The sequence below is a fragment of the Sapajus apella genome, unplaced genomic scaffold (assembly GCF_009761245.1).
Source record: "Sapajus apella isolate SASKATOON/1434 unplaced genomic scaffold, GSC_monkey_1.0 scaffold90, whole genome shotgun sequence".
Taxonomy (NCBI): domain Eukaryota; kingdom Metazoa; phylum Chordata; class Mammalia; order Primates; family Cebidae; genus Sapajus; species Sapajus apella.
The window spans coordinates 6,886,282-6,902,176 of record NW_022437030.1 but is presented as its reverse complement, the minus strand read 5'-3'; the positions used below and the strand labels follow the sequence as shown (position 1 = coordinate 6,902,176).

General features: G+C 38.8%; 1 protein-coding gene across 3 annotated transcripts in view; it reads left to right on the top strand.

The window, feature by feature from the left end:
* RPGRIP1L (RPGRIP1 like) overlaps positions 1-14,651 on the top strand; it is a 99,909-nt gene extending 85,258 nt beyond the window's left edge. For all 3 annotated transcript variants that reach the window (XM_032255612.1, XM_032255611.1, XM_032255610.1), the window contains 3 exons: positions 2,751-2,835; positions 8,585-8,718; positions 11,691-14,651. In XM_032255612.1, the coding sequence (XP_032111503.1) occupies positions 2,751-2,835; positions 8,585-8,718; positions 11,691-11,803 (332 nt within the window). In that variant the 3' untranslated portion in view covers positions 11,804-14,651. The remainder of the gene's footprint in view (positions 1-2,750; positions 2,836-8,584; positions 8,719-11,690) is intronic.
* The last annotated feature ends 1,244 nt before the right edge of the window (positions 14,652-15,895 follow it).

Genomic DNA, 15,895 nt, shown 5'->3' with positions numbered 1-15,895 from the left:
GCTTGATCCTTAACCTACATGATTACAGTAAAAGTATTGAGTATAGTACCTAGCACGTTAATGTTACCCAGTAAATAGTGGCAATAATGTTTATATTTGTTAAGAGAATAGGAACTATAGTATGCTGGCCAACTGGATAAAGCAAAAGCACAGGGAATCCCCAGTGGCATCACATTTTAAAACCAATTTCAATTGTAAAAATGTTAAAAAAAAAAAAAGATTAGGCCAGTCGTGGCGTCTTAGTCCTGTAATTTCAGCACTTTGGGAAGCCAAGAGTATAGGATCACTTGAGGCCAGGAGTTCAAGATTAGCCTAGGCAACATAGTGAGACTCCATCTCTGCAAAAAATAAAAATTAGGTGGGCATGGTTGTGCACACCTGTAGTTCCAGTTACCAGGGTGAGGCTAAGGGCTAAGGTGGGAGAATCGCTTGAGCCCGGGAGTTCAAGGCTGCAGTGAACTGTCATCGCACCACTGCATTCCAGCCTGAGTAACAGAGCAAGACCCTCATGTCTTAAAAAAAAAAAAGGTAAATTTAGAATGACCATACAGTCTAGCAATTTCACTTCTGGGTATATACCGAAAAGAACTGAAATCAAGGACTCAGATATTTGTATGCCCATGTTTAGAGCAGCATTATCCATAATAGTCAAAGGTGGAAACAATCCAAATGTCTGTCACAGGATAAGTGGATAAACAAAGTGTGGTTTATACATATGATGAAATATTATACAGCCTTAAGGAATGAAATTTGAAGTACGCCACAACATCTATGAACCTTGAAAACACCAATGCTAAATGAAGTAAACCGGACACAAAAGGACAAATACCATATGATTCCACTTACATGACATACCTCAGGTAGTCAAATTCATACAGACAAAAAGTGAATGGTGGTTACCAGGGGCTGGGAGGAATGAAGAGTGGAGAGTTATTGATTAGTGAATATAGAGTTTCAGCCTGGGAAGATGAAGAAGTTCTGGAAATGGATAGTGGTGATGGTTGTACCACAATGTGTAGGTACTTAATGCCGTTAAACTGAATACTTAAATGTTAATTGTTAATTTAAGATGGTAAATTTTATGTTGTGTATATTCTACCACAATAAAAAAATGTTTTAAGCCATTGAAATTTATCAAAACTGGTCTAGGTTTAATTGGAAGACCCTTGATTTGCATGCTAGTGTTTAAAACTCAGTGTTTTTTGTTTAAACCACTGATATTACCCTTGTCTTCAAACAGTATAAGCCAGTATGACATAAAAGCTATAGAACCCTGAAGTCCAGAAGAATATGGTATACCACATCTTGTAATTAACAGGAAAAAAAATCCATTTGGAAAAAAAATTCCCCTTTAGCATTGTGTACTGGCAGCCTCTAAAAAATGAAGTACTATCTTCCAGTGATCTGTTAGCATGACTTTTTGGCATTGATAAATAAAATAAAATACTCTGAACCTTTGAATCTATATTGATTTCTATAAACTTCAGTAACCTATGTAACTAGCCACATTTACTAATATGACATCATGCAAAGAGCAGTAAGCTAGAAGCTGGTGTTTGACTTTGGTTATCCAGAGTTGATTATTAACTTGGTTATTATGTCTTCGATGATTCTTCTCTTAAACCACTAACCTACCCCTATACTGATACCTTTATGTCTCTCACTCCATGTGCCTACTCAGTGCCTTTGGCCCTCAGTTAATATTTGCTCAACTGAGCCAAACAAATGAGTTGATAGCATCATAATTTGGAAATTGAACTAAAATTGTTCAGGGAAACATTTTCAACATAAAAGATGTTTGTTCCTGGCAGAGCCTAAGGAGAACTGCTTTAGAATGATCACGATATCTTTCACCCTTTGTGTGCTTTTGACCAGGGATAATCTCTAAGTTGAGATTTTGTCACAGGGGAGCCTTTACATCCAAAATGGCATATGAAAAAGAAATGTCTTCAGAAGCTAATGCATGGCTGAAAGTCTGCCGAACTGAGAAAAAATAATCAGGATGAAAATTGTAGTGTTTGCACATTAAGATGCCATTTTCCCAGAGTGTAGACACTTAATTACAATGTCAAGTGTTCACCATCTTCCTTCTGGTGAGACTTGAGATCAGTTAACTAATCTCATGCTTCAGCCAAGTGAAGTCTGCCCACATTCCTGGATGCCAGCATGTGCCTTTAAAACCAAAGACAAACCTCACACCCTAAAAAGCCTTTCTCTCCATACACGTTTCTCTCCCATACCCCTACCCAGCAGGCATCGGCCTGTGGATTTCCTCAGCCCAATACACTAGACGCCTTTTTTATTGCTTGTTGTGGCAGGAGAGAAGGATTAAATTACTGAGGCTGTCAGGGAGGACAAGCACTCTGCCATACATTATCATTATCACTTGCTTCTTGGGTGAAAGAAACTGCAGTAAATCCCTCAAATACAAAGCAATAAAGACCATTGGCTTTTACTGTCATGACTGCCAGTGCCATTAACAGGCAGTGACAGTGATGTGGCACTCTTAGATGTTGCTTGTATCTTTTCTGACAGTGTGCGCATAAACCTGCCAGTGACATGACATTAGATCACATGACTATTCAGATTTGATTCTGGTTTCTGGAGCTGTTTTCTTTTCCCAGGCATAGAAGTGAGGTGGCATGACTTGTGTCTTTAAAAACAGATATTTTAAAAAATACAGAATGATACTAATGTAGCCTATTCCTGAGTGACTTCCTTTTTGGATTTTTTTTTTTCTTTTGCTGTAGTGATCTACGTGGATAAAGAAAACAACCAAGCAAAGAGAGACATCTTAAAAGCTGTACTACAGAAACAAGAGATGCCTAATGGAAGGTATATTTCAGCCGTCCAAATTATCTAATGGTTTACATAAAGTAGATCTGTGTAGCAGGATGTGGTTAAAATAAAAGGCACAAGATGAGGAAGCAGACCATCAGGCTTCCCTGACTCACTCTGTGTCCTCAAATGAGTACGGGACCTCTGTAGATCTTCCTCCTCCTAGAAATATAGTGTCCCTGCCTACTATTCAAAGTAATTGTAAGGATCCTATAGGACTTTGAAAACCAAAGACTGTGCAACATGTATGAAGTATCCTATTGCCACTCGTGTAGTTGTAAAGGCTGTAACAGGTTGAAAGGTGGGTATACTCTGGAGCACATGCCCTGGATATAAATTCTTGTCTTACTGCTTACTAGCAGTCTGACCTCAGACAAGTTACCTAACCTTCCTGCACCTCTTTTTCTTCAACTTTAAAATGGAAATAATAACACCATAGAGGGGCGGTGTAAGGATTAAATGAGCTGATATATGTAACACAGATAATACAGTCCTGACACATAGTGCACAGTGAGTGTTAATTGCAATCATTGTAAGTAGTGACATTAATTTTTTTTTTTTTGAGACAGAGTCTCACTCTGTCACCCAGGCTGGGGTGCAGTGGCACAATCTCGGCTTACTCCACCTCCTGGGTTCAAGAGATTCTCCTACCTCAGCCTTCTGTGAGTAGCTGGGATTGCAGATGCGCACGACCATGCCTGGCTAATTTTTGTGTTTTTAGTAGAGACGGGGTTTTACCACGTTAGCCAGGCTGGTCTCGAACTCCTGACCTCAGGTGATCCGCCCACATCGGCCTCCCAAAGTTCTCGGATTACAGGCGTGAGCGCACCTGGCCATGACAAAATATTGTTGTTTGTAATGGCGCATCAGCCTTTCATACTAATTTGTATCTTACTATCACTGTTTAATAAGCCATCGTTTCATTATTTTTTGAATGCATTTTTTTCTAATTTAAATAGGATACCTTGAAATTCTGGTTCAGTAGAGAAAATACATGTATATCATTTTCAGAAGAAAAAAAAATCCTGATCTTAAAAAGTTAGTGCATCTGTGTGAGCTTCTGCTGCAGAGTTTGAGGAGTTGCCTCTGTGCTGCTTGTTAACCGTGAGCTGGTTCTCCAGTGCCCCTGGCTGGCTGTCCTCCCTCGGCCTGAGCACACAGTTTACGTCTCCATTGCCCACTTCTCCTCGCCTGACGACCCACTGATGACGCAGCCTCTCACTGCCTCAAAAACAGCACTTACTCTGCCGCCTTAGGAGACTCAACTTCTCTCCTTTCCAGAGGGCCATAAAGTGAATGTCAAGGACATATTTTTCAAAAGAGCTTCCAAACTAGCATTTTATCTTCTGTTTGAAGAAAAGAACTGGAATTCTTAGCTCTTGGGATGTGATAATATAGCTTTATTACTAGTCTTTCACTAGCTCCTGAAATACATCATTCCTTTGGATCTCAGTTTTTATTTCTGAAGGAGTGGTAAAACCCTGTTAAGCCTGAGGTTCTCCTTTTTCCAGAATGGTAATCACTCAGCTTTTACTTGCTTCAGCTTCTTTCAGGGCCCTCTTAAAAACCACCAGTCCCCCAGGGTTATCCCAGGTCATGAGTGACAGGGAATAAATGGCACTGGCCACGGCCTCTGCTTCCCTATGCTCAGCAAGCTGCGCCATGGCTGTCTAGGACTGAGCTCAGTTCTCATGGGCACATCCTAGGCTGAGACTCAGTAGCTTGTTCAGCCCTATTTGTCTGCCTCTGGGTTCACTTTGTTTCTGAAATGTGAGATGTTATTGTAACATATTGGGAGACAATAATTTTGTTACCCCCAAAGTGTTTACTTAAAAAATTTCATAGCAAGTTCTGCTTTCGTATTAGGCCTGCCTTTCCTCAGAGAACCCTCTTATTTGTACTAGAATCGTTTAAGAAATAAAAAAAGGCCAGGTGTGTCCACCTTCAATTTGTAGGGAAAAAAAGAAAAAGAAAAGAAAAGAATAAATAAATAAGGCCAGGTACGGTGGCTCATATCTATAATCCCAGCACTTTGGGAGGCCAAGGCAGGAGGATCCCTTGCGCCAAGGAGTTAGAGACCAGCCTGAACAACATAGTGAGATCCCCATCTCTACTAAAAATAAAAATAAAAAATTAGCCAGGCATGGTGGCATGCATGTGTAGTCCCAGCTACTGTGAAGGCTGAGGAGGAAGGATCACTTGACCCCAGGAGTTCGAGCTTGCAGTGAGCAATGATCGCACCACTGTACTCCAGCCTGGGTGACAGAGCAAGACCCTGTCTCAAAAAAAGAGAAAAGTCTACAATAACTGTAATGACTCCCACCCTCCCATGGTTGTTTCCACAAACACCCCCCAAAGAAACAAATGTTCCTGTCATTTTTGAGGAAGACAGAGAACTATTGCAGGTGCCAAGTGACTGACTCAGGCCTTCTCCGGATGAGTGTTTGCATGCTGGCTGTGCACTGCTGGAACTGCCATGGGAGAGGATGGCCCCATCGACTCTTCTCCCTCAACGGTATCATTTTCCCAAGGGAAAGAAGAGCTTACATGTATGTTTTTCCACAGCCAAAAACCAGTTGTCATTCCAGTGAATATTCTCACCTTTTTTAACTACTCAGAGTCACATTATTTGAAGTAGCTCCTCGTTTATGAAAATTCATTTCCTCAGACAGCAACCCTGTTGAATATTGGTGATAACCTACAAAGCAACAGAATAATTTGACGTATCTTCCCCAAAATGTCTAACGTTATAGACATCGTATGATTAATTGTATAGAGTACCTTTGCATGCTACCCCATGCTGTATTTGCAAATATACACATGTCACTTTAAAATGGAAATAACATACTGAAATGCACCTTCAAACAGTATTTATTTGAAGTCATAATTTAACACCGACTTAAGGTCCTTTTTTGGTTTCAGTTTTTTCTTGTGAACCGTGTTCTATTGATCAGATCCATCCCTGAGGAAGACAGACTATGATAATAAATAGACAGATAAACTAATCACATTTGCAATAAGACTAAGAGAAAAACAAACAAATTAAATGCCAAAATAGAAAATAACAGTGAAAGCTGAATCAAATTCAGTGAATCCTCAGCAGTGAATCTGAGGAGGTGACACATAAGCTGGTTCATGCAGGCTGAGAGGACTCAGCCCAGCCAAAAAAGCTCAGAGAAAAATCGTTTCGGGCAGAGGGATCTCCAGACATGAAGAAGTATTGAGAGGTGTGTTCCAGGACCAGGCGGAGGTGGTGCAAGGCTGGTCTCACTAAAAAGTGGAGAGTGGCAGGAGAAAGAGGTGGGCAGAGGAGGCAGGAGAGGCTCAGATGGCACTTCCCGTTTTTCCTTCTACCTGAGTGCTTGACATAGGCCCATGTGTAGAGCCAGGGCCTCAGACCAGACTGGAAGCCTCTTCTAGGCATGGGACAAAGTTTTGCCTTTTTGTTTTGGCAGTGTTGAAAGTAAGATATAAGATTTGTGTTGTGTGTCTTTTCATTCTTTTTAAAAAATTAATTTTAATCCTTAAATGATTTTAGTTGTACTTTTCCTCCCTTTTCAGCTTAACTTTCTGGTTTCTTAATTTTGTTTTTGACATCTCATTTTTCTCTATATAGAATTTAAAGCCAGAAATATTGCAGTTTTAAATTTCTAGTCATTTCTCTGGCATTTAGAAGGCTTTCTTTTGCCGCAGAATTCTCATATATTCAGTGGAGGTAATTGACTGCATTTGTAAAGTGATACAGACATGATCCTCAGATATGAGACACTATATGAAGATAACACTTAACACGATTCTTACAGTCTGCAGAGCCTCAGTCTTTTCTGTAAGTCTTGTGTTATAAAATATGTATTATATATTACTTTTAATTCCTCCTCTTCCAAGCAGTTTTAATTCTTTCTCTTTTCCTAATTTATTTTAGGAAAATTTCTCTCATCATCACTCATCTTACTTAATTGAATGATATAGTCAATGTATAATTTGGGAATCTAAGTTTTCAATTGAAACAAGCTTTTCCCATGCCAAGTTTTTCTCTCCCCTTAGAAATGTAGAAGCATAAGCAGCCCTACCTATATTAAAAATACTATTTAAAAAAGAGCAAACATTTACTCACTGCTTACTGTGTTCCAAGCAACTGTTCACTTGTATCATCTCATCTGATCCTCACAAGAGCGCTGTAAGATAGGTATAATTATCCCACTTCTACTCGTAAGAAAACTGAGATGAGAGAGGTTAAGTAATTTGTCTAAGGTCACACAGCTAAGCAGTAAGAAAGCAGGAATTTGAGCCCAGGATGGATGCCTTTAACCACTCCATCTTAATCCCTCTATCTTATACATGTTATAAAATGTCCTTCATACCGTCTTGAAGGCCAAGATCTGTACTCTTTGTAATTATTTTTGAATAGGTGTTAACTTTGATTTTGACCTAAGGGATTTCTGTTTTCTAATAAAAACTTATTGCAGGCTGGGCGCGGTGACTCACACCTGTAATCCCAGTACTTTGGGAGGCCAAGGTTGGCGGATCACCTGAAGTCAGGAGTTGGAGACCAGCCTGGCCAGTAGAGTGAAGACCCGTCTCTACTAAAAATACAAAAATTAGCTGGGCTATAATTCCAGCTAGTCAGGAGACTGAGGCAGGAGAATCACTTGAACCCAGGAGGCAGAGGTTGCAGTGAGCCAAGATTGTGCCACTGCACTCTAACCTGGGTGACAGGGCAAGACTCTGTCTCAAGAAAACACACACGTGAAAAAACTCTATTGCTAGCTAAAAACAGACTTAGTAAAGGAATTCAATGTGAAATACTTACTTTCAGCAAGTTGGTTAAATGTATTGTCGTATTTATCTATAAGTGTTTGGAAAGGCTTTTTTTTGTGTTTTCCAAGGCATGATTTCTCAGAGACATAGATTTTTATGTTTCTTGTTTTGTTTCTGATTTGGGATGGATACATTCTGAAAAGTTTAAAATGGTAAAGTTTACAAGCATCTATGGTTTAAGCTATGCTGCCAAGACATATCAAAAGAGTACTTAACTGTAAATTCCTGTCATTTGGTCAATCCAAGTGCGTTTGGCCTCCACACAAGCCACTAATTCAAATCAGTTCCATCAGAACCCTACAATTATATTTCTACAAGTAAAATAAAACTTGGATACTATGATTGTAAGTTAAAGATTGCTGAAGTAATGCAAACATTTGATATAGCTGTTGGGCAGAATTACAACATTTATCTAACATGATTCAAAATGTTACCCTGGGAGCATGATCTCTGTGTTTTGTAGCACACATACAGTTGGTTAAGTCCCTTAGTAGTAGCAACTTCAGAGTTGTGTGTTTCTATAGAAAATGTTACTTTTCTGTGGAAGATGCTGACCATTTAACCTCCATGGTCTTTATTCACTTCGCCCTTTTAGCCTTTAAAGTAGAGGTGTCAAAATATAATCAGATAGTATGTAATAGAGTGAACATCTGGCCCTTCTCTTTGCCTAGTAATTTTCTCAGATTGTAGAGATAAATGGTAATCAGTGCTTAGAAAGTGGATTACTATTCATTTGAAGGTTGGGTGTTTTATAACAATTCTAATAGTTCATGTAATAACTTATCTAACCTAATGTACCTTTCTTTTTATTGGGATAATTGGAAACTTCAAGATGGTATACCTAGTGATAACACCCCATTTGGGAGTTTTGATTTGTGGTGATTTCTTCTCTCTTCACGGCGACTTTCTCTGATCTCTGCCTTCCCAGCATTCGCTTCACCGTGGTCAGTGACCCTCCAGAGGACGAGCAGGACCTGGAGTGTGAGGACATTGGCGTAGCTCACGTCCATCTCGCCGACATGTTCCAGGAAGGGAGGGACCTCATTGAGCAAAATATCGATGGTATGGGTGAAAGTGCTGCTCAATTTGTGCAACCAACAATTGCTATACTCCAAAGTCTTTATTAAAACCTTCTTTTTGCTGGCTGCGAGGGCACTGATTCACACATTACTTGAACCCTTTACAACTCAAGTTGACGCCTTGGTGAAGCCGAAACGTCTTCCTACATCCTCCTGCCCTACCCCCTGCCTTCCATTGAATCAACAGAAATTGTAAAATAATTAATTTAGCTTCACAAGGAATTATTCATTTTTTAGTATTGAGTAAAAGTATGAAAAAAGTTGGCCATTGGATTTTTTTTTTTTTTCGCTGAGACAGAGTTTTTGCTCTGTCACCCAAGTTGGAGGGCAATCTTAGCTCACTGCAGCCTTGACTTCCTAGGCTCAAGCAATTTTCCCACCTCAGCCTCCCAACCAGCTGGGACTACAGGCATACATCACCATACCTGGCTAATTTTTTTGATATTTTTTGTAGCGATAGGGTTTCACCATGTTACCCAGGCTGGTCTCAAACTCCTGGGCCCAAGTGATCACCCATCTCAGCCTCCCAAAATCCCAGGACTACAAGCATGAGCCACCATGCCTGGCCAGGTGTTTTTCTAATGTTATTTATGGAAGCCACATTTCACCTAAGACTTAACCTTAAGCATGTTATTCTGTTGATGTTTATGGAAGCCTTATTTCCACTAAGGTTCGTAACCTTAAGTATGTTATTCTGTGTGATCCTGATAGTGTCTTTCTCAAGGCTTCTCTTTAATTCAGTGTTGCAGTCTAGTGATACAGTCACGGTAAGGAAGTGGTTTTGATTCCTCATTTCCCACCAGGATTTTGTGAGAGGTAATGACATTTGATCTGTTCCTGACAAAATGTGCTGTCCTGGATTTTCACCTCGCTAGTTGTGATTCCCAACAATTCTTAATTTCTGCTCCCTATTCTTCTATATTTAGAACATGCTAAATTGTTTTATTTATCAGACTTTTTAAAATCATAATCAGGGATGGCCTAGGCTTTGAGTATTGAATAGATAAATAAGGCTGATTCCTAGCCTCATTTGTTAAGTTAGCAGAGCCATCTCTGGAAAAATGTGCATGGCTTGTTTTTGTATTTGTGCATTTGTGTATTGTATTTTGTATTTGTATTTGTTTTTGTGCATTCAGCAAACACTAATGTGATCACCTCTTATGTGCCAGGCATTCTGCTTACACTGTAGTTCAGCCCTGGTTCCTTATCCAGCTGCTTGTCCTAGGTATATGTCAAGTGCTCAAAAGTCAAAATTAGACCAAATAACCAAATTAGAACCTTTTTCTAGGAAATATAAACTATACATTTCTAACCACATGACAGTTGGTCACAACTTAGCACAGAGGAAAAGATGAGAGGATTAAAATATCAACCTGAACCCTATTAAAGACTACCAGGACCAAGAAAATTTGACAAGTAATGACCAAATTATCTCGGCTTTATATTCTTGGTAATTTTTCCAGACAATTGTTTAGCAACCCATCTTCTTCTGTGAGACCACATATGACCCACTGGTCTGACATGGTCAGTTACTATGGCTATGTTTTGGAAAAGAGCCAAAAGATTAGGCATAGGCGAGGCTGGGATTTTAATGCTTTGTTCTGCGTCAGGTATAGAAGTGAGAAGTCCCAAAGCAGAGATAACAACTCCAGGGAATGAGCTGGGGTCCACTCGTGCCATTTTGATTTCCCTGATGCTCAGTTTCTGCACCTAAGTCTTTGTGTATCAAGTTTTAGGGCTTTCTAACAAATTTTCTTGGAATTAAAAAAAAATACATATATTAAAGTTAAGGAAAACCATGAGGAATTATAAACTGGAAACTAGGCCAGGTACAGTAGTTCACACCTCTAATCCCAGCACTTTGGGAGACCAAGGCAGGTGGACTGCTTGAACTCAGGAGTTTAAAACCAACCTGGGCAACATGACGAAACCCCATCTCTACAAAAAAATATAAAAGTTGGCCAGGCATGATGGCACCCAACTGTAGTCCCAGCTGCTCAGGAGGCCGAGGTGGGTGGTTGGCTTGACCCTTGGAGGGAGAGGTTACAGTGAGCCAAGATCACACCATTGCACTCCAGCTTAGGCAACCGAGCCAGACCCTGTCTCAAAAAAAAAAAAAAGAAAAAAGAAGAAACTATATAAAGACTCATAAGTGATAAGTACTATCAAACCTACAAAGTCCAGATTTCTGGACTTGAGTCACTAGTAATTATAATTATCCGCAGAGGGATGGAGTCAGGTATTGAATCGGCATCCCATCTGGCCTCCGCCACTGAGCTCAGAGAATGCCCGTGGCTCCAGTCAAATCGCCTACCTTTGGGGCTGGGTGAAGTGGCTCAGGCATCTAATCCTAACACTCTGGGAAGCCACGGTGGGAGGATCACTTGATCTCAAGAGTCTACCTTTGGAATACCACTGAAAGTAGTGGCCCCTCTTCCAAGAAAAATCTCACATACACTCAAACCCATAGACCTTAAGATTCTTGGGCCTGCCATTTTAATCTTTTCTAATTTCACATAAAATCTATTTTAAATGGAACATTTTCCTCAGAAAAATAAATAATTCAAGCTATGATCATGTAACATCTGTACAGTGGTTTCCATTCTGAAACACCATAGATTGTCATAAATTCCCTTTAGACTTATTCCTTACTAGCTTAAAAATTCAGATCGTGTGTGAAGGTCATTATCCTAGAGGCTTTCACTAGGTAAACTTCAGGATTAGCTCATTAGTTTTAGCTCCACAAGCAGTATGTATAGGTCCATGTAGTACGTCTCAAATGTGCACCTCCACGCACACATAAGAAGGTTTATTCTTTGGATACCCAAGATACCAGTGAACTTTGGCCTTTTGTAGAACTATTTTCATCTTTTCAACTACTGTTTCTCTGTGCAAGCCTTTCCAAAGAAAAATCTGTTGAACAATATTAACACTTTCCTGCTCTTTTCTCCCTAGTTTTTGATGCACGAGCAGATGGTGAAGGTATTGGCAAGCTCAGGGTAACAGTTGAAGCTCTCCATGCCCTCCGGTCTGTCTATGAGCAATACAGAGATGACTTGGAGACTTGAAAGCAACTGCTCCAGAGGCGTCTCCTAATCCTGAGTAAATGCTCACATGAAAGCTCCTACATGAGATTTTTGTAATTACTCTGGTGTATATAATCTATAATTCATGGGAAGCTGGGAGCGGGGAGACCTGGGTTCGAAGTGTTTTGAGTTTTGTATACTTTTTCATTTGTTTATTTCTATACCCTCTTTCCCATGACTGCCACCCCTCAGGACTTAAGTTCTCCATAATGGGCAGTACCTTCTCAATAATTTATACCTACATGATAGCATGAGAAAGCCTATTTGCATTTTCAACATTTTCTTAGGAAGAACTGAAATGCAATTCCCATTCTTATTTTTAATAAGCAAAAGCATAAATCTTAGACAACCTATGAAAAAAAATACTTTTATGTTACCCCTAATCGTCCCACTAAACGGAATGCGTATGATTAGCCTCATTAAGAGTTTTATACTGTGAAGATTTTATTAGAAGCAATATATGAAAATTACTCGGATTAATGTGTTAATCTTCCTCTTTAAAATGCTAATATCCATTTTATGCACATTAAAGCTCAGTATGCATTTTCTTTGATGCATGCAGTTTCTATCAATTAAATATAAAGAATGGGACTTAGCACCAACTTATTCAATGACTGCGAATTTTTTGTTTTTCTTTCTTAAAAGTTCATTCTGTTTGTATTATTTGCATGTATTTGTAATGGTGGTATGAGATCCAGGGATGTGTATCTATAAAAAGGAAATAGGTATATGGATAGATGTGAAATTTACATGTTGAAAACTTAGCATATGACACAGAAACAAATTATCAAAAGTATAGCTCAAATTCTGATATGCTTAGTAAGATCTGAAAGGAGTATCTTTTTATCATTTTTTTAAATTTACATCAAGCCAGTACATTGCTGGGGTGTATCTGGGTAACCAGATCCTCAAAAAGAGCTCGGAAAGTTAATTTTCTAGCTTTTACCCAATCTCACTGAAGGATTTAATTGATATTTTTAATGGAGCTGTGAATCAATGCTGCAAGGGAATTGTCTCTAGAGGTCTGGGATATAATGCATTTCATTTTTTAATTTACTTTTTTATTTGTCATTTTCTTCAAAGGATTTTTATAGGCTGTGGGTTTTCACTGTTTGCAAACAGGCTATGTTCCTTCTTAAGCATATGTAAAGTATTCAGGGAGATAAGTAATTTATTAAAATCTACCTAATTTGCCGTGATATATTAAATCTCTGCTTCAGTGATCACAGACCATTTCATTTAGAGAATTAGGCATTCCCTCTTTGTGTGATTAAAGCTCTGGAAAATGAGTTCTTTGCTCCTATTTGTGAACATTCAAAGCCTGCTAATGGCAAGAAGATGGAATAGATTATGAGACAATTCATTACAGTTCCATAGAAAAAAAAAAGCAGCTATAATGCAAAAATGCAAGTATGAATATCTGCATATAGTTTGAACCATCTGTGCTCTAATGGCTTCAATAATGACTCTCGTCTTTAGGAGGCTTTGAAATGACATCCGTACAATATTAATTTGTTGATGTACATTGTGGGACCAGTAGAGTATGATCTGACCACAGAAATCTATAAATTCTGTCTATACCACTGGGCCTCCCTGTCCTGGGGCCTGCCATCTCCAAGAAGAATCTTGCTCTCATCAAACTCTGCAAATCTTCATAACAACTCATTCCTCTGGAACCTTCTAGAGACCACAAACATCTGCAGACTAAACCTCTCCAATCCTAGTAAACAACCACATGTTTGTTGTCACTTCAGCTGGCTTTGAGCTCATTTTTTTGGCCCCTCTTTCTAGCTTTCTTTGGCTTTATGCAGTTACAGTGTCATTAAGGCCCATAATATTCCCTGCAGTAATTTAAAACAGCCAGATTATACCCTGGGATTAACTGAGTGGTTTTTGAGACATTTATTGTGGTATTCTCCCAGAAGGTTTGTATTATTGTTGTAAAATGTTACATCCCAAACTAAATAACCCTTCTGCAGGGAGAAGAACCAGATTTCACCGACTTCTTAGGATCTTTAAGTGGAAAGGAAAAGTTTTTCTTAGAAAACTCCTGGGATCCAGTCACCTGTATGGAACGCAAAGCTCAGACAAGGTTAGAGAAACAGCCATGTTTCTGTCACATTGTTTACTGTAATATTAAAGATTTCTAGTTTTAAAATATTCAGTCTCAAACTATTGCAAATTTTCACAACACTCATTTCATAGCTCATTGCTGTTGACACATTGTGAAATGACGAGGTAGTATTGAGTGCTGTCATGTGGATACTTCAGTTGGGTTTCATAATCTGTTCAAAGGTTTTGTTTCTTTCATCTTGTGGTAACTAGAGTTCATTGAAAAGCTTACCACCTTTTGGGTTAAAGAGCATGGTTTTCTCTTGGTGAGCCAAACTGGATCCATTGAGAAAGGGCTTGGCGTAAGGGGCCACCAGCAGTGGCCTTGCCACACAGATAGCAGCGTAAGGTGTTCTGTTGTGAACCTACAACTCTTAGTGTAACTGGACCAGTGCACTCAGCACTTTTTTGGGCTGTAATGCTTTTAGTTTGGAAATATAAATAGAGATGTGATGTGGTATGTGGGAGAGTGTATTTTACATGTTTTTTTGCCTACTGTAGTAGAAATGTCAAATTCCCAGCCACTGTCATGAGAAGCGGTTGACAAAAATAAGTTTTATGGTTTCCAGTGCGGTTTATGTGAAGAACATTTCTCTTCACTCTCAGTTTCAACATGTTTTCTAAATTATCATGGTTTACTGCGATTTAACTTAAATTAGTTTTTTTTAAGAATAAATAGAGAATATGTTTAATCAAATAAAGAAAGGCCACATTGAAATTCTGCTGTTCCTGCCATTCATTCGTTACCACAAAACACAAATAATTTCTATGTGCTATGAAGAAGTGTGGGCTGAGAAGTGGTCATGTGATTTGAGAGGTTTTGCGTGCACTCATGTTCCCACAACAAAACATAAATTATTTTAGTAATCTGACATCAAGAGCTGTGAAAATGAAAACCAGTTCTTACACATGTTCTAACAAGAATCTGATTAACATTTTTGTGGATATGGAAAATATTTTTTTTAGCCAAACTGGCACTATTGCCGAATGTAGAATGATTTCCTTATGCACTAGATAGAAAAATGTGAATCATGTCTGTGAACAAATGTGAGAATAAAATGTCATCTTTGTGTGGGACAAAACAACCAGGGGAGAGCTTTGGGGATAAAAAATTATTGAGTGATTGACAATATCAGGATGATAATTTATCCCCAACTATGAGAGTACATTTTAATAAGTCACTCATGCCTGAAGGCCTCTGACTACCTTAACAAAGAAAAACCAAACCCGTGATTGATTAGAGATTGGGCAACATGCCTAATTAAATCCATGAATGGGAGCAAACACAGATTTACATCCCCTTTGTTCAGAACAAAAACAACCTCCAGGTCAACCAGAAAGCTAGAAAATATCAAAGCAAGAGAAACAAGTGGTTGAAAAACTAAAAATATAGAATTAGAAAACATCTCCTCATCCTAATCTCTTTTATCTTACAAGATAGAATTTTCACTTCCATTTCAAAGTGCCACCAGTGGACTGCACATTCCATTCTGACCGTCTGGAAAATTGGGCCCATATTACTGATATTGTGAATACCTTTTGTTCTTACTCTTTTATTTTTCATATGACATTCACTAATATATCAAGCTATGTTTTTCCTGCAGGCTTTTGGAAGTGCAATCTGGTACTTAGACTTCGATCATGACCTCTTTTCTGAGTAGATGCCATTTGACTTTTCTGCTTTTTGCCTCTTCCCACTCTGTTGAGATTCACCTTTTTCATCCCTAGAACAGCATTACCTCTCTCTTCACTGTGCACCATTTGTTTTCTTTTTAAATAAAATTTAACATCTTGATTTTACTATCTAATTTGTTCAAATCTATATTCAGCTGAACATCTCATCCCATCTGTCTTTTCTCCTACTTATTTTTAGCTAGTCACAGCACATTTTTTTCCTTCCTCTTTGCTGGTTTTTTCCTTTCTCTTCACTGTTTCTTTTCTTGGTGAGACAGCCACTTCTTG